Source organism: Dermacentor silvarum, chromosome 10, assembly GCF_013339745.2.
Source record: "Dermacentor silvarum isolate Dsil-2018 chromosome 10, BIME_Dsil_1.4, whole genome shotgun sequence".
Taxonomy (NCBI): domain Eukaryota; kingdom Metazoa; phylum Arthropoda; class Arachnida; order Ixodida; family Ixodidae; genus Dermacentor; species Dermacentor silvarum.
Window position 1 is genome coordinate 53,233,036 of NC_051163.1, and position 24,971 is coordinate 53,258,006.

The 24,971-nt window shown below is 48.0% G+C and overlaps 1 protein-coding gene across 1 annotated transcript; it reads left to right on the top strand.

The window, feature by feature from the left end:
- The first annotated feature begins 17,106 nt into the window (after positions 1–17,106).
- LOC119431535 (proteoglycan 4-like) lies at positions 17,107–24,876 on the top strand. The gene is made up of 2 exons (XM_037699017.1): positions 17,107–19,405; positions 24,854–24,876. The coding sequence occupies exons 1-2, from the start codon at positions 17,107–17,109 to the stop codon at positions 24,874–24,876; spliced, it is 2,322 nt and encodes a 773-aa protein (XP_037554945.1).
- The last annotated feature ends 95 nt before the right edge of the window (positions 24,877–24,971 follow it).

The following is a 24,971-nucleotide window of genomic DNA, read 5'->3' on the forward strand; positions in this document are numbered from 1 at the left end:
AGTGTTTACAGATACAAATACAAAACAAAGATGTGAGGAAAGAATTTAGAAGAGAGAGAGAGAGTTCGTGGGCCTCGCACCCCTGATTTTGGCAGATGAGCTGCCAGCATAGTAGCAGTGGTCTCGCTTATCGTCCCTGTATCGTATACAGTCGAACGCCTTTAATAACGAAGTGCTTGGAGCCGCCGAAATCGTTCGTTATACAGGGAACTTCGTTGTAAAGGTCGCGCACCGCACACCTCGCAATAGAGCCGGCACAGAATTATTTCTTCGTTATAACGAGTCATTTCGTTGTAGAAGGCGCTCGACCGTACTCCCTTTCAGTGCATAGGAGGCAACGCCGCGGAATCTACGCAAATAGTGCGGCCACCGAAGTGAGTGCAGTGCTGTCTGCACCGCACTGACTTGCAGATGCCGGGCAGTTTCTCTTGATATACGACGTTTTCTAAACAATAAACGACTTCGTATACTACAACTACAGCTTGCAGACGCCAGTTTATGCCAAAATTATGTATTATTTGCGCGCCCTCGCGCTTCCAGTATGTGGCGCACTATGTTCTGGTATAGCGCACTATGTTCTTGTGCGCTGCGGCCGCCGCATCGCACAAGACGTGTCACTCCGCTCGTTTAGTGCTCAATAGGTTAACGAACCTTCGCCGCCTTTCACGTAGTGAATGCATGATATCTTGTGGCATGAAAGTACTAGCTTAATTTTACATCGTGTTACATGACGCTTGCCTACCTTTCTGTCATGTATGACGCACTATATCTTGGTCACGCAGAGAGGTCAGCCCCCCGAGGCAGTAGTCCTCTAGCCTACTAATCTTATCAAAGGAAAGGGAAAGACAAGAAAAAGAGGGGAGAGAGATGAACTTGTAATCATGATCGTCAGCCTATTGTTATCTCCACTGCAGGACGAAGCTAGGCCTCTCCCTGCCATCTCCAATTGTAATATGTAGTCGCATATCCTACTGCCTATCTTCCTGCCAATTCAAGGTCGCCATGGGACCAGCCTGGAACCAGTACTGGTTCACTGTGGAGCCAGCGCATGCGTGCCACTCTAAGACAGACATGGATGAGACATACGGCGGAGCCAGTATGAAATCATAGTGCAGACAATATTCAAACACTAGCGAACCTATACGGATCAATCGTGATAACAATGGTATGCCTACATGGGCTCCAATTATAACGCGGTCACGTGCGAAGTCTTCATAAAAGAAGCAATGGAGCTGCGGTATTATAATCTACCATGCAGGCACAGCGGCAAAACAAACTTTAAGGGATCGCATATAGAAACGAAGCTCGCAGGTTGTCTCAGTCTTTTTTGGCCCTTCGGTTCTTTGAAGTTAATATCTGCACCATCTCCCCAATTCGGCGCAGTGTGGTGAAATCTGTGGATCGCGTCAGCCAACTTGAAAAAAAAAAGAAAAGAAGAAAGAAAAGATTGAACTGGAAGAAGGGCTGCTCCGTATTTCGCGCCTCTGATGGCGTCCTTTCGCGCTACGTCGACTGAAAGTAAGTTTCATTCATCGCGCCAGGATTTGTAGCCCACGACGGGCGAGCCTCACCCATTCATCACTTGTCTGTAACAAGAATCCCGCTTTCGTTCCTAATTGGCTGACGCGAGCTCAATGTGGCATTCGTTGCACTGCACGCATTTGGCGAGGCGAAGCCTGCAACAAAGGACTAACCAATCTCGGTACGCCTCCTGTTAAACAGCGTGAACGCAACTCGGGCATTCTGCTAAAGACAGCCGAGACGTATGCAAGTAGCGAGCAAAGAACAGCTGCAAAAACAAACGCTATAGGATCGAAGGGTGCAAGCAAAGGCTTAAACGCGGTGGCGCGCAGAGCACTGAGGCAGGGTTGCCACTTCGATGCACATATACAGGGATGCCGCTCTCACTTTCACAGTCTCCTTGACCGAGCGTCTGCTGCAGTGTTACCACACAGTCTGTGCACAGACGCGCATGCGCACTGACTGCGTACGCGTGGCTTTGAGCCAGCCTCCGTCTGTGCAGTGACGGAAGGGGGGTACTGGCTTTCACAACCTCTTTGACCGCTCGCGCCACTCGAAGCCGGACCGACAGCCCGGTATAGTAAGTGGGGCGAGTACGTCGGAGGCTGCTGGTTTCGAAAGCTCGGGGTAAGAAAGAATGAGAAGTAGGAAAATAAGTAAACGGAAAGAAAAAAAATTTAGAAAAAAAATTTAAGCCCTCAGCAACCGTGTGTAAGCGTGGGTGCGCGGAGAGGCATAGGTGAGACACCCAGGTGAGACGTATATGCGTTCGAGCTGCGACTCTCTGGGACAAATGCTGTGGCGCACGCCGGCGAGGGAGCGGCAGAAAAGCACCTGCTGTGACGTCAAAAACGGGCTCGAACGGGCGAGAAGCGAGTGCGAGTCAATGTCAAGGCTTTGCGCACGGCCGCAGCGTATATGGAACGTGGGGAGGGTTTTTGGAGACAGTGTAGGTTAGCTTAGGTTAGGTATAACACTTCCCATTCCTGGGCATCTTCTAGTTCCCTGTTAATTCTTTTTCTTTTCTCCTTTCTTTTTTTTTTCTCTTTTTGCGTATCCTTACAGCGGTAGCTCCTAATGTGTTCTTTGACTTTCGATATGTGAATCTACAAGTGCACCATGCTAAAGCACCATCATCGTCATTATGATCGTCATATCGTCACTGTTATAGGGTAAAACGAAGTTAACGTGGGCAAACGTTTCCACGAAGTCGTCGCAGCTGCAATTGAAACAGTTCTTGGTGTCCTTTATTGATTGCCTTGAGTGACCACTGTGTAGTCCTTCGTGTTAACTTTATTTCCCGACAAAAAGATATAACGGCTCTTCGTAGCCCTTTTTTATATAAAAAGAAAAAAAAAGGCGCGACATGGATGACTGTGTTGGAAATCGATATTTAATTGCTACGTAATTATGAGTGCCAAGTATATTGACTAGAAAAATGTACAATTATCCTATTGCCTTGCTTTCTGCCGAGTCTACAGTGGCGCGGCGTGAAATTAAGTACACATCGCCATTCGCGACTGAAGGACTGAAGGGGGATATTACGTAGTTGGCCGTGACAGTTCGGCGGGGCCTCATAACCTTATCTTTTCCCATACATGTATAGGACGGAACCAGACCGAACGCTTTTATTAGTTGAGACCGCAGATACCACCCGCCAAGAAGAAGAAAATCTGGGATGATGATGATGATGATGATGATGATGATGATGATGATGATGATGATGATGATGATGATGATGATGATATACATATGAAAACGAAGAGGTGCACTAAAAGTGCTCACAATACATACGAGTACATATTGTCAGCGCTTTTAGTGTACCTCGTGGAAACCACTGGAAACGGAAGAAACACCCCCGCCGAGATCTCACTGGAGGTCGCACACCAGTGCTAAGGTCGAGAGAAGAAGACGTCGTTGGTAATGATGGATGCGCGTCTCGAAGAATATCCGCTACAGTGTCGGAAGAGGCTGCAGTTGCGCAAGGGTTACCGCAGGACTGTGTGAACGAAGTGGGAGAAAAGAAAGATTTACGAGTTCCCGGAGTCGTTGGCGGTGACGGCCTGCCTCCTCCTACCCCTCCCTCCTGCCCCCCTCGACTAACAGGCGAGACAGAACGGTTTCCCTTACGCAACCGGGCCTGTAAGGCCCTCCTCCCGAGAGGCGAAGCAGGGTGACGATAAAGTGCCAATGTCAAGGTCGTGACAACACCGCCAGGGCACCGCGCGTCGGGGGTGGTGGGCGTTCGCAGGGCCGCGCAGTACTCGGTCGCCGCCATATTTTCTTACGTTGTCCTTCTGTTTTCGCAGGGTTTTCCAGAATTAACGTCTGGCAAGGTAAGCGTGCAGACGACAGGGAAAACTTCCATATAGGAGTTTGCATGTTCTTCTCGCTAGCAATGGCACGAAACTCACCGGAGAACGGATGCGAAAGCACGTTATACAGCCACGCTCGGCCCACAGACTTTCTGACATGCAGTTTTTTATATGACAAATGTGGGGGTAGAGCTAGAATGGCCTGCTCATTAACGGGGGCTAATTAACCCAGCTTCTCTGTCCGGGTTCCAGCATCAGCACGACAAAACCACTCGTCGACTGACGCGGACCTTATTCAAGTTAGCAAAGGTTCGAGTTAGCAAAGTATGACCTGAGAGCAGCCCCCTATATTTTGCCAGACGTTTGTCACCCCTTCATCATTAAAGGACTTGGAATCAATCAATGCAAAGAGACAAAATTTGGGCGCTAAACACGCAAGGGTCGCGCATGCGCATTGCCGGATGATGGTAACGTACGTGGGAAAATACGCTACCGGAAGTGCCAGCTAAGATAAATTTATTTATTTATTTATTTATTTATTTATTTATTTATTTATTTATTTATTTATTTATTTATTTATTTATTTATTTATTTATTTATTTGTTTATTTATTTATTTTAACACCGCACAAGGGCTTTGGGAAATGCTATAGTGAAGGTTTACGCGTTGGTTTTTACCACCGGATTCATTATCGGCCGCACAAGACTTCAGGCACACGCTTTATTTGCATTCCGCCTCCAACAGGACGCGGCCGCCGCGCATGGCAATCGAACCCTGAACCTCACGTTCAGCAGTAAAACTCCGCAGCCATGCATCGATCCAAAGCCGACGGTATTGAGTTTTCATTGAGTAACATCGAAAGAGAGAGAGAGCTTATTTGAAAGAAGGCAGAGAAGTTGGCCTGAGCTGGGCGTGAACATCGAAAAACCTACGTAATATATCACATGCGGTTGTGCCAACGTTCAAAATTTTCAACACAGATCCGGTATTTGTATTTCTAACAGGAAGTATTGGATTTAGGAATTTCACATTCAAGTCATTCGAATATTCAGCTATGGTGGTGTACTATAATGTCTTGCTACGATTGCCCGAGCATTGATAAAGGCCTATGCGTGCGGTTCAGCGAATTTTTGGAGGACACTGTATGGTTCACCGACCGCGTCAAGTGCTCGCATGGGGGCGAACCAGGAAGTGTGGTGAACTGTTATTTTTCCTCATCTGTGACCTGCTCAGTTAAACGAAGTTCCGAATACTGTTGAGCATTTATATTGAAGGAAATAAGGTAGGTTTTTTTGTACTAACATTCCCTCCATACTGTATTTTTTTAATACTTCTAAGCTTACTCTTACTCCCAGGAGCACAAAAAAAAAAAAAACATTTGGTATTCTATTCGTTATTCGAATACCGTATTTTTCGATTATCCGTAGTCGATTCGAAAACTTCCCAATTAGAGCAGCTGAAGACAACTACAAATAGCGCGGCAGATGTGTTTGAGTATTTGATAGTTTGAAAGTTCAGGGAATTGGCCGCTTTTATGGACCACCACATTTGCACTATCAAGTCAGACATGGTGATTTGAACAAAAGAATGAGAAAAGAACACCAGTAACTGCTGCGACAAACGACAGATAGCGTTTACACCAACCATCACGTAAAAAATCGGGCGGCGAACACACGTCGTCGCATTACGCGTGATTATATATATATATATATATATATATATATATATATATATATATATATATATATATATATATATATATATATAATCACGCGTAATGCGACGACGTGGGTTCATACCACACCTGCGGCCAGTTGTTTTTTCATCCATTTCCATTTTAGTATCGTATCATTTATTTATTGGAATTAAGAACTACAAATAACTTCAAATATGAAAATTACACGCAATGTGGCTCGAGCGGCTCGAGCGGCTGCAGTCGCACGGCAATCTTGCGTGTATTCGCGGGCTTCTTTCACGCTCGGAAAAAAACACTTTTATGTAGCACGTATCAGAGAGCTGTATTAGGAGGAACGTAACAACAGGAATAGGAACGTAACAGAGAGCTGTATTAGGAGTTTTACATGCTGCTCTACAATTTTCTCATTGGCACTTTCCTTCTAATTACAATATTTGAGAAAGTGATTAAATAATTAGGGCTAATTATGTGATTCGGCGGCATGCAAAAAATAATTTGATATCTCCAAGCGACGGCAAACGTAGCTGGATGGTTCCGTCCAGCTACGTGGCATTTGCATATTTTTACATCTTCGCGCATGATAGTAGTTGGGACACGTGCCCTGTCTATATATATATATATATATATATATATATATCGAAGCTACAAGTACACGTTACAATTTGACAAAGTGCTGGTTCACGCAATGTAGAACGCGAGGTAATTATCTCGTTGACCTATCCGTTCCTCGCGTGCTTTCACGTGCGCGGCCTGGGCGCGACCTGTGTGTACGCAGCGGCTACTAGGAGAACACGCACGCACGCACACAAGTCGTAATCACTGGCAAACACGTACACCCGTACAGACATCACACACACGCACGCACGCACGCACGTACAGACACACCCCGTGTACGCATGCGCGAACATGCGCACACACAGGAGAGAATCGAACGCAGAACGTATACCTCTCTGGTATTCTTCCTTCTACATGCACATACATACAGGCGGAAGATGAAATTACTCCCGCCGTCACCGGAAAACCACCAGCGTCACGCACGCCGGCGGCCGGCCACGTTTTCGGCCCGACAGAACCGGGCAAGGCTAAAGGAGAAAAGAAACAAAGAAAGATTACAACCTAAACAATACACAAGACGAACGTAGACAAACGAGCGATGAATTTGACCCACTTTTTTCTTCGACCGAAGCAACGCGAACCTCCCCCCCCCCCCTTCCCTGTTTTCCTTCTCTCATTTTTTTCTTCTTTTTTGTTAAAATCTCTTTCGCAATGTTTGGCCGGCCCCCTTTCCTCACGCGGAGTTTTTTCGTGAATCTTCGTCATTTTCCTCTGTTTTCTCGTTTTCCCCCTAATTTTTCAAACGTTTTCGGCTCGAACGACCCGAAACTGTTCGTCCGTATGAAAAATAAATACCGGGGGAAAAAAATGGCGTCGGCGGGAGAAAAAAGGCGGGGTTGCTTACGCCACATGTTGAGGATCCAGCCGAGCCGCCCGTGCGTGCGTGTTTTATTGTTTTCGAAGAACTGCACGCAATTACTTATTCCCCGCCCCCGTTTTGGAATCGTCTGTTTCTTTTTTTTTTCTTTTTTTTTTTGCCTAGTTTCTGTTGCCACCTCCGAAAGTTGGAGCACCGCTGCTACGTCTGCTAGCTTCCTTCGCGTCAGTAAGTGCTTATAAAAGCTAGAGAGAGCTCGCTGGCATGCCAAGCTGCGGAAATGCGAACCATCTAAGTCGGTAGTTCTCAAACTTTTCCAGTACGTGACCCCTTTTATTATCACCAAACCTACTATGACCCTCCATCTTGTCAGCCTTCTAATTTTTTTTTCAGTGCCGCGGATACATTTATATTTAATTTATTTAATAGACATAACCACAACAGAGAGCTACCAAAAGTGCTTGTAAATGTTTTTTGACAAGAATTGATTTATTCATGTGGTTTAATGAGACGGATGTAGTTTAGACCTTGAGGCCCGGATTTTAATTACGATAGCATTTCTTCGGCTATAGCTGCCAGATAATATTTATTCGTCTCGCTACGATAAACGAAGCAGTGGGAAGAGGGAAGCGGATAGTTTAAAGCTTGCATGACGTCAAAGGTTGGTAAAGGGCATTGACGTCATTGGTGATAGTGATAGCTGGGCCCTCCGTGACTTCCAGGCTCACGACCCATTTGGGGGTGATGACCCGCGGTTTGAGAAACACTGTTCTAAGTGGAGCACTGGGCGTGTGCGAGTTCGTGCAATAGCGTGCCGAAGCAAGAAATCGGTGAAATGCGAAACACGCGAGGCGACGATTCCAATGCACGCGTATTGCAAATACAAAAATAAGAAAAAAAACGAGTTATGCAGATCCAAACGTACCCCCGTAAGCAACAATGCGTACGAACCTCAGGCTTGCCGAAAAATACGAATTTGATTCGTAATTCAGACGCGCAAACGGAAATTGACAAGTGCGCGGGGAAAGTTTCCAATGCCACGTTTGGACGCCAGTCTTCAATTTTTAGTTACAATTCTTGACTGAGAAGAAAACCGGCTTTATCGCGAAGTCCATAGTCCGTGTATACTTTTGCTCGGGGAAGTACATGTTGGGACCAGTGTGTAGCGAAGCTTTCGTTAAAGTGGTTAGTTAAATGCTACAGTACACGATGCGTGCAACTGTATTCATTGTCATCATACCCAATCCTACACGTAATTACATGTGATTTATATGTCGATGCACCGCACAGGTCAGGACTTTCTTTTTTATTCGGCGCCTTTATTTGGCGTCGGCTACTCCACGAGAAGAAAAATAAAAAACTAAGAATTAACATCAACTCATTAAAACTAAAAGTTAACTTCAAATCACAATTACACAAAGTCCAGACACATAAATACACTGATGCCAGACTAAAACTGAAAGTCAACTCATAAACACAGCAACGCGAAGTCCAGTCACCTGGATGCACTAAAGTATAAAACAGAAAGTCCTTTCACATAACTACATTACACACAGGGTACGTAAGAAAGTTCGGATTATATTCAAATGAAGGTACATGATTTCAGGAATTGAAGTAGCCAAAGTCGGGTCAGTTCACGGCTTTACTGTCATGCACTGTTTGTGTTTGTTGAACTGCAGCGTTCCCAATCTATGCCGAAATCTATGCCGAACAGCAGTTCATGCGAATGCACGCCGTAAAACGTTTACGGCTACGGTGTGACGTCACGGGGACGAACGAAGACGACGTTTGATGTTGGTTACGGTAAAAAAGTGTCGAGAGGTGCGCGGGTAGAGATAGACTTCGTGAGGCTTATAGCGCATGAAAAGACAAGGACGAACGAAGAGGTGACACACACAGGCGCTAACTTGCAACAATATTTATTTCGAGCAAAGGACCCACACATATATACAACTGTTTCGCGTACATCATCATACATGCGCCGTTTACAAAAAATACTTTACATACCATTACGCAGATAGGCTAGCTCTTTGCGGGAAAGGGCAAGTGATGGTTGTGAAATACAGTTATCCCCGAGCCTATCAATCATTTCTGCTTCGATAATTTCGCGAGTTATTCTTCCTCGTGCTCTTCCCACGATAGAGCAGTCTCTGTATTCTGGAGCGCACGTCGAGCGGTCACTATCATCCGCCCCAGCATCAGCCCACTTGCAATGCCTGCAGTGAGCGTCGAGGAACCCACCCCGCTTTCCTGTTACATTATACCGATGTTCCCTTAAACGCTCGTTGAGGCACCTTCCGCTTTGTCCCACGTAATTTTTCCACACTTTAAAGGAAGGTTGTAAACGATTGCTCCTGCACATTCAACAAACGGGTCCTGGTGTTTCTTTGTGCACATGCGTTCTCAGGCAGGTCTGGTCTGGTTAGTCTGCACAGACATTGCAATTTTGTAGATGCTGAAAAGACAACCCTAACACTCGCACGTTGAGCTATTTTCTTTAAACGGTGTGATAGGCCGTGGATATACGGGATGACAGCCACGTTCTTCTTATCTACACAATGCATGCTGGAAGAATTCTTTAATAACATTCGACTTGAGCAGACTCTCAGCGACGCTAATTAGGACATGTATAGGGTAACCTGCCGAACGAAGGCGGAGGATCTGATCATTGAAGCTGTCGGTCATCTGCTCAGGGCACGACTTGCATAACGCGCTTGACAAGCATGTTTTTGCTATTCCCCTCTTAACCAACTTAGAGTGCGCGGACTGATATGGGAGCAGTGGCTTGTTCGCGCGGGGCTCGTACTTCCAGCGTACATGGTCGTTGCAAAATAAAAACTTAATGTCAAGAAAGCGAATACTTCCGTCAATCGGCAGTTCATGCGTTACTTTTAAAGGAGATAAACCCTCGCGTATAAAAGAAAGTGCGTTAGTGGTTAAAAAATCAAAACAGTCAGAGCTGCAGTCAAGTAGAACTAAAAAGTCATCGACGTATCTAAAATTTTTGAGAATCTTAAAATCTGGAAGCCGACCACTCATGTTCTTGTCTAGTTCTGCTAAAAATATGTCGCTGAGGATGGGAGCTATACAGGATCCGATGCAAATTCCTTCCTTCTGTATACAAGGCTGCCCTTCCCACAGAATGAAAGTAGACCGAAGATAAAAACTAAGAAGTTCTAAGAAACTGTCATTCGACATCCCGGTTGCGTTCGTGAAGGCAACGTTTCCAAAAGTGTCAATAGAACACTGAACACTGGAGAGCAGACCTGAATGCGGTAAGGAATAAAACAGGTCTGCTATGTCTACAGAGAAGGCCTTAATATTCTTAGGTGTGGATGACCTGAAGTAATCCAGTATCACATCAGAGTTATTTACAAGAAACGGGTCCTGAATTGGCAACATTTTCAGCATTTTTTGGAGATACAATGCTATACATTTCTGCCAGGTGCCGTTTTCAGACACAATGGCTCGAAAAGGTGCGTCCATCTTGTGTGTCTTTACACTAAAGAACACATCAAGGCAATCAAGCTTGCTGGCACCTATACCCTTCAAAACACCATCTAAACGCAGGCGTTTACAAAGCTTCTTGGCTTTCGCTTTCACCTTCGACACGCACAGGTTCTTACATGGGACAAAAACTTTTTTTACTGCATCTAATGCTTTTTCGTTGAAGGCCTCATGAGACAACACCGCAAAACCCCCCTCCTTATCTGAGGGTAATACACACAGCTTGTTGTCCTTCAAGAAAGAGGCTACGCGTTTTACAGATACCTTTGGAACCGCTGGCTTACTGTGGATCAAGGCATCGACACCGTCCGACACACAACGCACAGCGTCCTCTCCGGCGGCGCGCTGGGAAACCTGTCTGACGAGAGACAGGAGCTCCGGAGGGGTCCTCCGTTTTTCGACGGCGAACTTGGGCCCTAGGGAGAGCACGCGTTGCACGTCGTGAGGAACACTTTCCCGTTGAAGGAAGTGAACTTTCCCTTTTGGCGCAGGCAACTTGTCGGGGAGGAACCGACGCAAGTCCTTGAGTTGAACCTGCCACCACGATTCCGTCGTTTGGTCGATCAGCCTTGAATACTCCCGGAGGCGCCTGGTGACCGTGGATGGATTCCCGGTGGCACTTACTTGTGCAACCAGTAGCCTTCTGTGCAGACGAGCCAGGCTCCTGTGTGTGTCACCTCTTCGTTCGTCCTTGTCTTTTCATGCGCTATAAGCCTCATGTTGCCTGTAAAGTTTGTTCCGCCGCATATAGAATAATGTTGCGGAGAAGCTGTTGTTAAGTTAATCATTACAAGCGGCCTCTGAGCCAAAATTCAGCAGATGCGGTTTTCCACACGGCTCCTTTGTACTCACGTTTTGCTAATGGAACACCGCACACATTATAAGCACAACAAATACAGGTTCAAGGCATACGAAAAATTATGTGAAGCGAAGTTTTAGTGAAACGGGTAATTAAATCCTATACAACTAAATGCAATGCATAGAATTGTGTTTACATTAAGATTAAACTTAAATTGCGGGATTTAACCTCCTGCAACTGCGCAATTGGTTATGACGAACGTCGTATTAGAGGGCTACGGATTATTTCAACCACCGGGGGTTTATAACGTGCGCCTAAATCTAAGGACACGGGCGTCTCTGGATGTTTCCCACTTCGGAATACGGCCGTCGTGACCTGGTACGACTCGTCGTACTGAACGTGTAACTTTATTCGAGATTCAGGTTTGTGCACTGCACATGTCACAACTTTAATATTTAGCCGTGTGGGCAGAGCGACAGCCTTTCGATCAGTTGCCTAGATAAGCAACATCAAAGCGCAGAGAAGTGCAAAAAAAAAAGTAAAGCAACTGGTGCATGTCATATTATGCGATTGTGCGACACCCTCACCTGCGGGTTGACAACGACCAATCGTGGCTAATCGTGGCTGCCTTCTCAACCTCAATAATCTTGTCCTGAGCGCGCGCCGGCGGTCGTAGCGCTCCGGCGCGGACCCGCGCCTTCTTCGAATATGGGTCCACTAGCCTGCATATTTTTGACAAAGACACGTGGCAAAGGTACACCTCTCTTCTAAACGCTATGCATCACAATCCGAGCAGGAACTACTCCTGCAAAGGTAAACTTTACGCTCGGACCATGAGCCTGTGAAGAAAGTTTTGAAGCTGCAGGTTAAGAAAACGAGAGACCTCGACGGGTTAAATACGTGTTTCACGACTTCCTGTCAGGCAGGTAGTTATTAGCAACGCAAGAGCTGCCCATCCCGCTTTGGTCGAGCTCAGGAAGCCTTACTCAACGGATTGTTGAGTACTTCTTTGGGCGCAGCTTCGCCTAGCGTCGGTGCGTCAATTTAATTCGTGCCGCGTCGTAACCGTGCTGTTAATGTTGCCTAAGTATTGGAACTAGCTTTCGCGCTAACCACGCTGAATACATGATGGCCGTGATTCCGGCGCAGTGAATGTGCATCGCTAACAGAATGTAGCTACGCCGTGTGATGCCACGCTGTAAATCTGTCAAAGTCTGTTCCTTGAGGTTACCGTTTTTACTGTTCGTGCAAGAGTTTCCCATATAGTGAACTCGCTGTCGTAGTAGGTTGGACAGCGGGCACTCGGAGCTTGCGACTAATGCAGAGCTGCATGAGTCGCTGCATCGCTTGTGTTTTGCTCGAAGCGCGCGTTTAGCGCTGACGGTCGCTGCAATTAAGGATGATGGAAGTCTGCGCTGCAAGCTTTGTTGGCTTTGTTTGGCTGGTGTTCAAGTGTTCTTAATTAGCCTTATTCAAAACAAAAGAACCTTAACTAGGACCAAGTCTAGAAAATCCAAGGGGATTGGTATTTCTTCAACATTGTAGAACCTCATCTTAAAAAAAGCAAGTTGAGCCGTGATTCGATAGTTCGCGTTGGACTCAAGTGAATAAGAAGGTCAGATGCGTTCGCTTTTTTGCGAGCACCGCAACCTCGAGATCGCCTTCTCTCCGTAGCATTTGTCAGTCACCCACATCGTCGACGTTTCTCTGTCGTTCTCTACTCTCCGTCGCCGCATTCGCCTTGGCCGCCTTTCGTACACTGCGTATGCGCACTCGTCGGCTGCCGACATAATAAGCGAATTTAAGAAACTCAGACGGCAACTAATGTGGGCGTTTTCGCCGCTCATAAGAACTCAACAGCAATTATTGTGTACACAAGCGAAGGGAGTAATGAACGCCCCAGTATCGTTTAAAAGGGATTCTTGTAATTTTAACGGCGACGGACCAAACAAGCCAAACTGGCTGTTGACGTTGCGCGGCTTATTAGGAAGCCAAGCAAGACATAAGTGCATATGAAGAAGGATGCTTGAATTGAATAAGAGCTTTGAATTGAACTTAGAGAATTGAATAAGGGCTCCAGCGACGTTGCTCTGTTCAACCACCGTTCACTTCAATTAGGAAGCGTTCGCTTTCTCAGCCGCCCACTATACGAGTGAGGCTTTCGTTTATTTTTTTACGCACTGGCAACGAGAATAGCATGCACTTTGCGGGATACATCATCATCCTATATTATTATGTCCAGCGCAGGACGAAGGCCTCTCCCTGAAATATCCAATTATTCCTGTCTCGCAACGGCAGACTCTATAGCCTACGTCTGCATATTATCTCATCTCTTTACACCACCGAATTATCTGGTGCCCTCGACTGTGTTTTCTACTTCTTGGCTACAATTCTGCTATTCTGGTGAAGCACCGGTTATCTGCCTAACACATTACACTAATGGTCTAACTGCACTTTTTTTCCTCGTAATCTTGTCTAGAACATCAGTTCGTTCCGTTCTTTCTCTGATCCACATTGTCGTCTTCCTGTCTCTTAATCTTGCACCTATCATTTTATCGCGATAGAAATTATATGGACACTCGAGGCGCGTTGGCGACGCCGCATTGCTGTCACGCCATAGACGGTGCAAGCGCGGCTCGCGCATGGAGTGATCGAAGGTCTCTAGAGGCACGGAAGATCCGCTGCGCCAAGCACACGAAATGACGACGCCAAGTGGACGTACCTTCGCGTTCCGTTCATTCAGATCGGCAGCGGTAGTTTCTGCTGCCCTGTAGAAGTAGCCTCGTGTGCCGTGTAGCCACCAAGATGTTGCCCCCGCATACTTTTAAGACACCGTTCGAGAAGCTCCAGAGCAACGCTAAACCAGGGTCCTATGCCTTTATGATTAAAAAATATTGAAGGACCCTGGCTATACCTTGCCATCGCTTTTAAGAGGAAGCTTTAGCTGGGGGTCTCTCACGTAAACGCACGGGAAAGGAGAAATCGTTTTTCTCGACAACCACTGCTACAAATTTGATGAGGTTTCTTGCATTTACAATCAAAAGTTAACACCTAGGGGCTGTAGCAAGCGGATTCCTGCTTTAGGGGCATCAATTTGTCGATAAGAATGGTTAAAAGCGCAAATTTTATAAAAACGAACTATCAATGTTTACAACTGTGTAATTCAGCAACAAAAAATGCTATCACAATTCTCTAACATGCATCTGATAGCACATATAAATCGGGCAAAATTGGTGTTTTATATTATTATTATTATTTGATTTGAAAACATATACACAGGAAAGAGAAAGCGAGAAGCAAAGGCTGGCAACTGCCACCAGAAGGGGCACAACGCCTGCCTACTCTTCGGAAAGGACGAGAGAAACATAGAAGGAAAGATAGGAAGGAGGGGAGGAAGGAGGAAAGGAAGAGCGAGATGACAAGGTTTTATACAATCCTCTCAAATGCGCCATTGATATGCGGGTATAAGACTTGGCAAAGCGTTGGCATTAGGAGTGTGAAAGTGTAAAAACAATATACAGGGTGTCCCAAATATCATGCACCAAGACGTAAAAAAAAAGAAGAGCAGTTGCGTTACTCGAAGAAAACCTAGTGCATATTGTTTCCAGTACAGTGGAGTATCCACCAGTTATTTTTCCTTACTGAGATTTAATTAGGTAATTGTAATTAATTATCTAACTCAAGAACTACTGTCTTAATTATCAAAGTGTCTATGAGAAAATTGTGGAACAGCATCAAGAACTCCCGATACAGCTTTCTGTTGCTCAATACGTGCAACATAAAAGTGTTTCCGTGCATGAAAGAAGCCCACAAATGCACGCAAAATTGCCGCGTGAGTGGCCCCTCGAGGCGCTTTGCTTGTATTCGCGGGCTTCTTTCACGCTCGGAAAAACACTTTTATGTTGCACGTATTGTCCAGCTACGTGGCATTTGCATATTTTTATATCTTGGTGGACGATAGTTGGGACACCCTGTATATACTATATAGCGCGACAGACGGTCGTCTGCTTCGGACCACCACCAGTTGCACTTCGCTCTTCGAAAAGGCAGCACTCGAAGTGACTCGAAGTGAGTGAGCTCGAGTGAGTTCTTGAACAACAGCTTACAGTGTGGTGAACGCGGGTTAACTTGTGGATCCCGGAACTGAAAGAGGTGTGACGTAATGCTAGCGCATTTCGCTCGCATTTACCGCTAAGCCGCCACTGAATTTTTTTTTTCGTTCCATCACTTCTCGCGCGGTCCTTATCTTCCTCTCAATTTTCTTTGTTATCCTGTCTAAGTTACGAGACCGTAAAAATTAGGAATGGCAGAACGCAGTCGTTGAACACCTTTAAAGTGAATCTCTTTTCGAAGCCTCCCTGATTTTCCTGGCCGTGGCTGCTGCTGGCTGCTGCTGGCTGCCGCTGCCGCCTTCTTGAATAGCTCACAGGTAAGACAGCACTTGTTTAACGAATTGGCTTGTATGTAGCCCCATCTGCATTACCCCTAGATATGTGTTGATTTCCGGTTTTTTTCACTACGGAATTACACAGTGAAACCACAAATAGTACGTAATATCTTAACTGCAACAAATATACGCCACCAAGCGCATAATTCCTTCACCAAATCAAAGCTTTCTATGTCTTCTTTCACGGGCTTTAACGCGTCTGCTTGGTTGGCTTCTTCCCGTGTAAAATAGCTAATCGTGGAGACAGCGCAGTTTACTACTGCACTATACCTCCATGGTCGGCCCTTCTAAGTACAGTGGGCCGATCTTGGAGGTAACTGGTGTTATATGCTGTCGCGCGGGTCACGTGGTGAGGGTCTCCGTGTCCTGCCTGGCAGGCGCGTAAGCTGTATGCTGCAAAACGCTGTGCAGAAGAGTATCAGTGGTATAGCATCTAATTAACCGCTTCACGCAAGCATCGCTTCACACAGATTCCAACATGTGCTTTGGGTCTGCATAACGTCTTATTTTTTTTAATATATCTGTAAGCTACCGCTGGTTGCTTGAGAATGCCTCCCATATGCGCTCGAACCTGTTTTTTGCTCGCGTGAAGAATTTATTTTCATGTTTCGGGTCCGCTGCGACTAGTTGGCTTTGCCGAATGCATCCATCCAGTTTACTATAGGCTTACTATCACTACCTTGCTCTTTTCAAGCCATAGTGGACACTACTTTAACTTTTTGATAACAATCCTTCGCCTTATACTTTACCGGTTCAGATACTCAATCATTGACTGTAGGTAAATACCCGCTGTTGCTGAGCAAGCTAATGTCATACGCAAACCGCATATTGGGGAGGATATGACATATGATGAATGAAAAGTTATGCCATGTTCCACGGCACTGAAACAAGATTGGTTTCACCGATACGTTTTTATTGTTTACGCCAGCGTCAGGCGAAGTGTATTTTCTAAGTACTGCAAGTTTCCTGGCGTTGTGAAATGCTATATCTTGACTCGTTGTGCGTGTTGTTGCAACGGTGATAAGGCCTGCGAAGCGGAACGTTACCAAACTCACCACTAAGTACAACCGCCCAGTATGTTAGCACGGTACTAAGTGTGAACCCCACTGTACTGATGCCCTGCTGATTTGGTTTTATAACGTAAACGTGAAAAAGAATGTAACCAACAAAAGCTCAATAATATCATTCGCCTTCTGAGTAAATAGCTCGGCATCAGCAACCTTAGAATCTCGCACTACAAATCGCTCAGGGGATGCGGAAACGCTGAGGAGAAACGGAGCGTGGAGATCCCGCCAAAAGTATCGGGGCGCCAGCCAAGCATTGCTTGCGTAAAAGCGCCACGAAAGAAAGAAGAGAAAGAGGTACTCCGGAGAGCGGTCGCAAGAAGTCATGTCTGGCTCGCCGTCCCGACCGACCCCGCCGTCCAAGCCACATTCGGTCATCCATGAGGGCGTCTCCATCTCCGGGGTACGTGTGGGGTCGGTGCTGCAAGGGACGCGCAGCCAGGACCGCTGGCTCGCGCCGGGACGCCCTTGCCTGGGCGGCCACATGTCGCCGGGCGGAGCGTTCGCGCTTAGCGCCTCCACCAGCCGGAGCAGCGGCAGCAACGCGGCCCTCCACAGGGCCCGCGGGGGCCGCAGCGAGCTGGCCGCCCAGGACAAAATTGACGCCACGGGAAGCCGTTCTCCGCCATCCCGCGAGCGCAGTGGCAGCAAAATTCAAGCCTGGCGGAGCTTCAGCGCCGGCTCCTGCAACACATGCTCGGGCGCCCATGTGCGCGCCTGCAGGCGCGTCGTCAACAGCGGCAGTGAATTCCAGTTCTCCCTAGCGAGCAGCAAGAGCCTCTCGAGCCCCGACAGATCTGTGCTCTCTACCGCGTTTGAACCAGACGACGTTAGCATGCCGAGGCGCCAGGGCTCAACGCTGTCGGTGCACATGAGTGCACCCAGATCACCCGCCGGCTCCGTGGAGTACGCCTGCGCCGTCTCGCCTCCGAGCGGAGCAAACATATTGCCGGGCTCGCCGCTCAGGAAGCCCGTCCTGGAGACGAAGGTGAGCGCCAGGGTTGTCACGACCACTGTAGAGATGACGCCGCGAGCGCACACCAGAGCCGTTATGCAACGAAGGTCCAGTATCCCCACGGGGACGTCCAGCGAAGTGCTCAAGACAGATAAACGAGAGGGCCAAGGTCGTCGCTCCGTAACATTCACGGATGGCAACTTAGTGGCGACGGTACCGGAAACCAGCGTACGCGACGGCGCCACAGCCGCCGTTCCGGAGTCGAAATCTGAGCAGCCTCATGATGATAGTAGATTAGCGGAGCCGAAGACAGTGCAGCCGCAGCATTTGGAGCCTCGGCTTGGACCCCCAGTGGCCGAAGCCCAGGGGACAGTGCCCGAGCCATCAACAGCGGCACTTCTGAAACCATCATTCGAGCCTTCTGAGCTGACCAGCCCACGCGAAAGCGCCGCAGCCGCCATTCCGGAGTCGAAATCTGAGCAGCCTCATGATGATAGCAGACTAGTGGAGCCGAAGATGGTTCAGCCGCAGCAACCGGAGTCTCTTCTTGGACCGCCAGTGGCCGAAGCCCAGGAGACAGTGCCTGAGTCATCAACAGAGGCACTTCTGAAACCATCATCCGAGCCCTCCGAGCTGACCAGCCCACGCGAAAGCGCCGCAGCCGCCATTCCGGAGTCGAAATCTGAGCAGCCTCATGATGATAGCAGACTAGTGGCGCCGAAGATGGTTCAGCCGCAGCAACCGGAGTCTCTTCTTGAACCGCCAGTGGCCGAAGCCCAGGAGACAGTGCCTGAGTCATCAACAGAGGCACTTCTGAAACCATCATCCGAGCCCTCGGAGCTGACCAGCCCACGCGAAAGCGCCACAGCCGCCATTCCGGAGTCGAAATCTGAGCAGCCTCATGATGATAGCGGACTAGTGGAGCCGAAGATGGTTCAGCCGCAGCAACCGGAGCCTCTTCTTGGACTCCCAGTGGCCGAAGCCCAGGGGACAGTGCCTGAGCCATCAACAGAGGCACTTCTGAAACCATCATCCGAGCCCTCGGAGCTGACCAGCCCACGCGAAAGCGCCGCAGCTGCCATTCCGGAGTCGAAATCTGAGCAGCCTCATGATGATAGCGGACTAGTGGAGCCGAAGATGGTTCAGCCGCAGCAACCGGAGTCTCTTCTTGGACCGCCAGTGGCCGAAGGCCAGGAAACCGTGCCTGAGTCATCAACAGAGGCACTTCTGAAACCATCATCCGAGCCCTCCGAGCTGACCAGCCCACGCGAAAGCGCCGCAGCCGCCATTCTTGAGTCGAAATCTGAGCAGCCTCATGATGATAGCGGACTAGCGGAGCCCAAGATGGTTCAGCCGCAGCAACCGGAGCCTCTTCTTAAACCCCCAGAGGCCGAAGCTCAGGAGACAGTACCCGAGCAATCAACAGAGGCACCTCTGAAACCATCATCCGAGCTCTCCGATCTGACTGAAGGCACGGAAATGCCCCTAGTTCCATTAACCGAGGGTAAAGGCCCTACTGTCGCGTCGAAGCGTCGCCGGGACCTCCCGTCAGGGCATACAGCGGCAATGGCTCTGGTGTTACAAGACGAGTCTGAGGAAGACGCCACTCAACGTGCTGCAAAGTCTCAGCCGCCTCCGGCAGAAGTTGCCGTTATGAAAGAAGTGCCGAGTGAGTGCGAAAGTTTTACTAACCGTGCAGGAACTGCTGTCGTTCCATGCTTATCGTGATTACAGTATGTTACAACTGTAGGTACAAAAGCAATACTTATTCGTTTTCTACAAAACATTGCAGAGAAAGGGAAAAGTACTTAACCCAAAATCGCCAGTCCGTGAATCATACTTCTCCACTAGACATCTTCTCTCTTGATCTGTCTCGTTTCACCCCGATGTTTCATATAGCAGCTCCCCTATCCTCTTTGGTGCCAAACTATTACATTTTGTTATTTAATTTTAATTCTTCACAGTTTATATCGTGTCTAGTGTAAGTGTGAAATAGGATGCTGAGCGTAATGCCATGAAGTGCACCGTCACCGCCGGCACTTTCAAGTGTCAGGAGAAGCTACTCACGACATACTTTGTTAGCGTTAGATTTCTAAAAAATAATAATAATGACCGTGGTTGAGTTTTTAAAGGTTACTTGCCGCAAATTACGTTGCACAGAAGCGAATAAGGACAAATGTTCGGAATATTAAGGTATTTATTTCATTATTTCCCGTACACTATGCTGGGGCACAGGCCCTGCTTACAAACACGCAACCTGCCTATTAGTAGCCATTCAAGTCACTTCGTTCCACATTTTATTTACCGATATCAGACTGCCTTGGTAACGTGCATTGCCATATGCTGCTCCGTTATCTTATAATGAGAGTTCACCGATACGCGGCTTGTTTGCGAACTCTGCATATCGTCAGTCCTGCTTCTCTATAGAGATAACTTCTTCCGCTGAAATTTTCTGCAGGGATAGCAGCGCCAGCATGCGCGAACCAGCGGAGAAATCGAAATTGGCAGGACACAATTCATTCACATCGCGAAGAAAGTGTACTCTAGTTAGGCAAACATTCAACAACGCCAGCGCTTCATTAATAAACTGGGCATGGTGGCGCCCGATCATGGTAACAGGTGCAGTTGGTCACGATGTTTTACAAGACCCGAAATTTGCTAAAATGTGAATTTACGCGAAATGTGGGCACGTACAATCTCTAATTCGAAGTTTGAACCATTGCGAGCTACACAGTGATCCATCAAATTAGAAGCGTCATACCTTGAAATAACGCCAACTCATACCATAATTAGGAATAGAAGACCACAAGCATGCACTCATAGGTATTAAAAAAGGAAATTCAAGGAATGGCAAGGAAGCAAGAATTACAGATCGCCAGTCAGCCTCTAGAGTCTGTAAAGGAGTACGTTTATCTAGGTCAATTACTCACAGGTGCCCTGATCATTAGAAGGAAAGTTATAGAAGAATAAAAATTGGGTTGGAGTGCATACGGCAGGCATTGCCAAATCCTGACTGGGAGCTTACCACTGTCGTTGAAAAGTGTGCAATCATTGCAATTCTACCGGTGCTAACATATGGGGCAGGAACTTGGAGGTTAACAAAGAAGCTCGAGAACAAGTTAAGGACCGCACAAAGAGCGATGGAACGAAAAATGTTAATCCTAACGTTAAGAGAGAGGATCAGAGAGCAAACGGGAATAGCTGATATTATAACTGACATTAGGAGAAAAAAAAGGAGCTGGGCAGGCCATGTAATGCGTAGGATGGATAACCGGTGGCCATTAGAGTTACAGGATGGATACCAAGAGAAGGGAAGCGCATCCGAGGACGGCAGAAAACTAGGTGGGGTGAAGAAGTTAGGAAATTTGCAGGCGCAAGTTGGAATCAGCTAGCGCAAGACAGGAGAAATTGGAGATCGCAGGGGCAGGCCTTCGTCCTGCAGTGGACATAAATGCAGGCTAATGATAAAAATGTCACAGTTTCGCCCTAAGGGCGAAGCAATGAATGCGATAGCAACACAGCAATGTCATACGAAGTAAGGTGAGCGGCTTTGGTAGCAATATGAATTGTAGTAAACATGAGCTGATTAAGTAAGCAGGTGTGCTGCGGCGTAAGTAGACTGACATGAAGAGAGACTCGATGACCACGAGAAGGCGCGTGTGAAACGGTGGTGTTGATGAGAAGCGCTTCCCGTGGGCAGCGCGTGCGAAGGGACACACCTGTAGCGCTGCACTGCCGATCCGGGCAGCATTGCATGTGTAGCGTGCGTTGGAAAATGTGGCCCGACTATTACTAACTGAATGAACAAGCGTGGTGTGAGCGCGCACAAACAAACATGATAGATCACACTGAATTACTGCAGACAACGACTGTCAAAACGCTGGCAGCAAGCGCATATACGCCGCAGCTGGCGAAGGTACGTGCGGTCTATCGCTTCAACGGAAACTGAGCGGCGAATGCACAGCGCATAAAGGTCAGAGCCGTGTTGAGATAAGAGGCGGTGCGGGGCGAGCGGCGAGCGCGGTTGTTGGCAGAGTAAAGGTGCCCCCCCCCCCCCCCCCCCGCTCCCTCCAAGCTCGCTTCCCGCTTCCTTGCTTGCGCGTGGGAGATTGAGTGCGTTCGCTCTCCGTGACAGCGTGCGTCCCCGCACGCTTCCGCTCGGGCATACGGCGCGCGGCGAAGATTTTATCTATACGGAACCTCACGGCGACGGCGACGGCGACGGCGACGCCGACGGCAGAAATCCGGTGGAAGTGTCCATATAATTGCTATCGCAATAATATATACCGCCAGTTGTAATGATCGTAGCACTACCTGAAACGACAGCCTAAAACACAGCGCAACAGAAACATTGCCGCATATTGTGCCTTGGCCAGACGTGTTTCGGTAGATTTAGACACGTCTAAATTAAACAGAAGAACTGTAACCAAAATGCAATTCAAAAACCCGACGTCTCGGAGCTCGACCGGCTCCTCCTTCAGGGCTGAGAGGCTGTGAGCCGTTGCAATGCTTACATGCGTTGTTGCCGCTTTGACAGACCCTTTGACAGACCCTTTGACAGGTGCGCGGACACTTTTCGTAGACATTGAGCGTAAACGGAGGGAAATGTTCCTGACGAGAACACTTCCCTCCGTTTCATCTTGTCGGCGGCGGCTGCATGCTGCGAATCGCGCCCACGCGTCACCCACGCGCTGGCTCTCGCGATCTCCAGATTACCGAGGCGGTGCTGTACTTCGCTCCGTTTGCAACGTGCCGCGCGAGACAAACTGTCCGCGCCAGCAAATATATCGCGAAATGAAACCACGTGTACAGCTGCGCTCAAATTTCGCATTAGGGAGCATCGTGATCGTCGATTACTTTTTTTGACGGGCACCTAAATCTAAGTACACGAGCGTTCTTGCATTCCTCTTCCATCAAAATGCGGCTGTAGCGGCTGGGAATCACACCCGCGACCTCTTGCTCGACAAAGCAGCATAGCCGTTCGCGGCGGGTACACCCTCCGACTGAGGCAGCTTGTGTCTGATAAATGCCAATTCTCCCGTATATCGTAACAGGGAAGATGTATTTCCGTGGGGAAGCCCCGCGCCTCCGTCCTACGCAATCATGTGTAAGACCTGCTTATTATTGTGAAATAATGTGTAGACAACTAAACGCTGAGTGCCTTAGTACGCTGTAATATAAAACCGCCGTAGCTGGTGGGATTTTCTGCCTTTCTCAACATATTATTTCACAACTAAAAAAAATGAGGGCAGCCTGCACTAGTGTTGCAAGGCTGAAGAAACAGCGTAGCTGGGGGTCGACTAAGGTTTACGAAGTTTTGCTAAGTTTTTGCTATGTATTAATATGTTATGCCCAGATTTTACTGAGTTTTACTATTTATTGCTATGTTGTGTTAAGATTTTACCGAGTTTTTCCTATGTATTGCTATGTTATATGCTAAGATTTTAACGAAGTTTTTATGTAAAGCTATGTTATGCCAAGATTTTTGCAAACCTTCATCTCTACGGGGTCGTTTTCGGTGGGAAACGCTTCGCGCAACACTTGCAAGGCGACATTGCGCTTCTCCATGTCTCGAACCGAGTTCGGAGTAGACAGGTTGATGATGTCAAACCATATCCGATCGCAGACGCGGCAGCCGTGACCAAACTCGACGTTCAAGAACTCTCGCCGAAATCGGCCGTTCGCGCCACCCATGGACTTGTAGGCTTGACGCTGGAAGTTACGCATGACACGGTAGCCAGGATCACTTTCTCGGCGCTTGCGATCACTCAGACAAGAGCGTTCCCTATAAGTTCGAGGTACTCGGATCTCCCCCCTCTTCGCTGTCGCTTTGGCGAATATTCACCAGCACAGTATTCCGGGTTTGATCGCTGCCGTTGCATTCGTTCGCAAGTAACGGTGCGACGGGCTTCCTGTCGAGCATCTTCTTCCTCGGGGGTTACGTACTTCTTCGGACTACCCATGTTTTTAGGCGGCGCAAACGATGTGCTCGGTGCAGAGACACTAGGCAATGTGCCGCCGTCGCGGCGTCACGGAGCTTTATACGAAGGCCACGAACGAAGCGGCGCGAGATGACGTTATGGCTTTTAACGCGACAGCGTTAAGGGCCCCGTGTCGCAGAAAATCCGGCTTCGGCGTGGATGTCGGCGTCCGTGGCAGAGAAAATCATCCCCAACTGCCCCGACCCCCGACCGCGCTGGCCCTCCGCGTGGCGCAAGGTGTTAGTGAACAAAAATTGAAGTTCTCACAGTGAAATCCGTCAGAAAAATGGTAAAGTACGACTTAACCACAACCTGCAGACATGCTGGCGTCCGATTGTAATTTGAATGTACGAGAAAACATAGTTCTGTTACGAGGAAACTCAAGCACAAACCCCTTTTCCAGCATTTCTATCATACCAACAGCACCGCACTCGGATAGGTCAGTTGCGAAATTCATATCCAGATGGCGCTCGCATCCTCGACAGGTCAAATTGGGACTTCGCCTGCCTAATGCGTTTTGGACACGTGCGCGCGTCGGGGCAATAGTAAACAATAAAATAATAAAACAAAGGTGCTAGCGCCTTCACATTTTAATATAAGACGACTTATATTGCCCCTGGAAAAACATGTCCCTAGCAATGAATTTCTGTTTAAAAGTGAAGCCGACTTTAAAGGGATCGGTGTAAGCTTGGTCTTTGTAAGCTGGCTTTCCCACGTTCTCTGTTGCAGTGAAGGGTAATAAACAAAATGCGATGCGACCGGGGCCCGATAACGCTGTCGCGTTCCACTTTTTAAGGCGAAGCTTAAGCGTCCTCCAATTTTTTTCTCCGCCTACACGGCTGTGGAATCTTGGCGATGTACGCGAAGCAGCGGTGCAGCGTGGCGCGCCCGCGAGCAGACATATGGCAGGTGGTTGCCAGGCGACGCATAGTGACGTAAGAGCTAGGCGCAGCGCGAGTCAGGCGGAGCTGTGCCAAGTGGTTGCTAGGCAACGGCTGAGATTCTGCGAACGATTTGTAGCCGAACCTCGAGCTTAAATAGCTACTCTGTTAAAAAGCAGCTCAAGTCAGCGAATCGTATTCCGCTGACCGGCCGTGCATGTAATGCAGTATCTTTCCATATTTGCACTTCTGCAGGTGGAACGCTGGGCCGATTTTGAAGACGATAAGCAGAGATAAAGCGGGCAGGGCTAGAGCGCCGATTTGTGTTTTATTAAGGCGAAAGCCTTATATGTCTCGTTTTGGAGGTCACCTT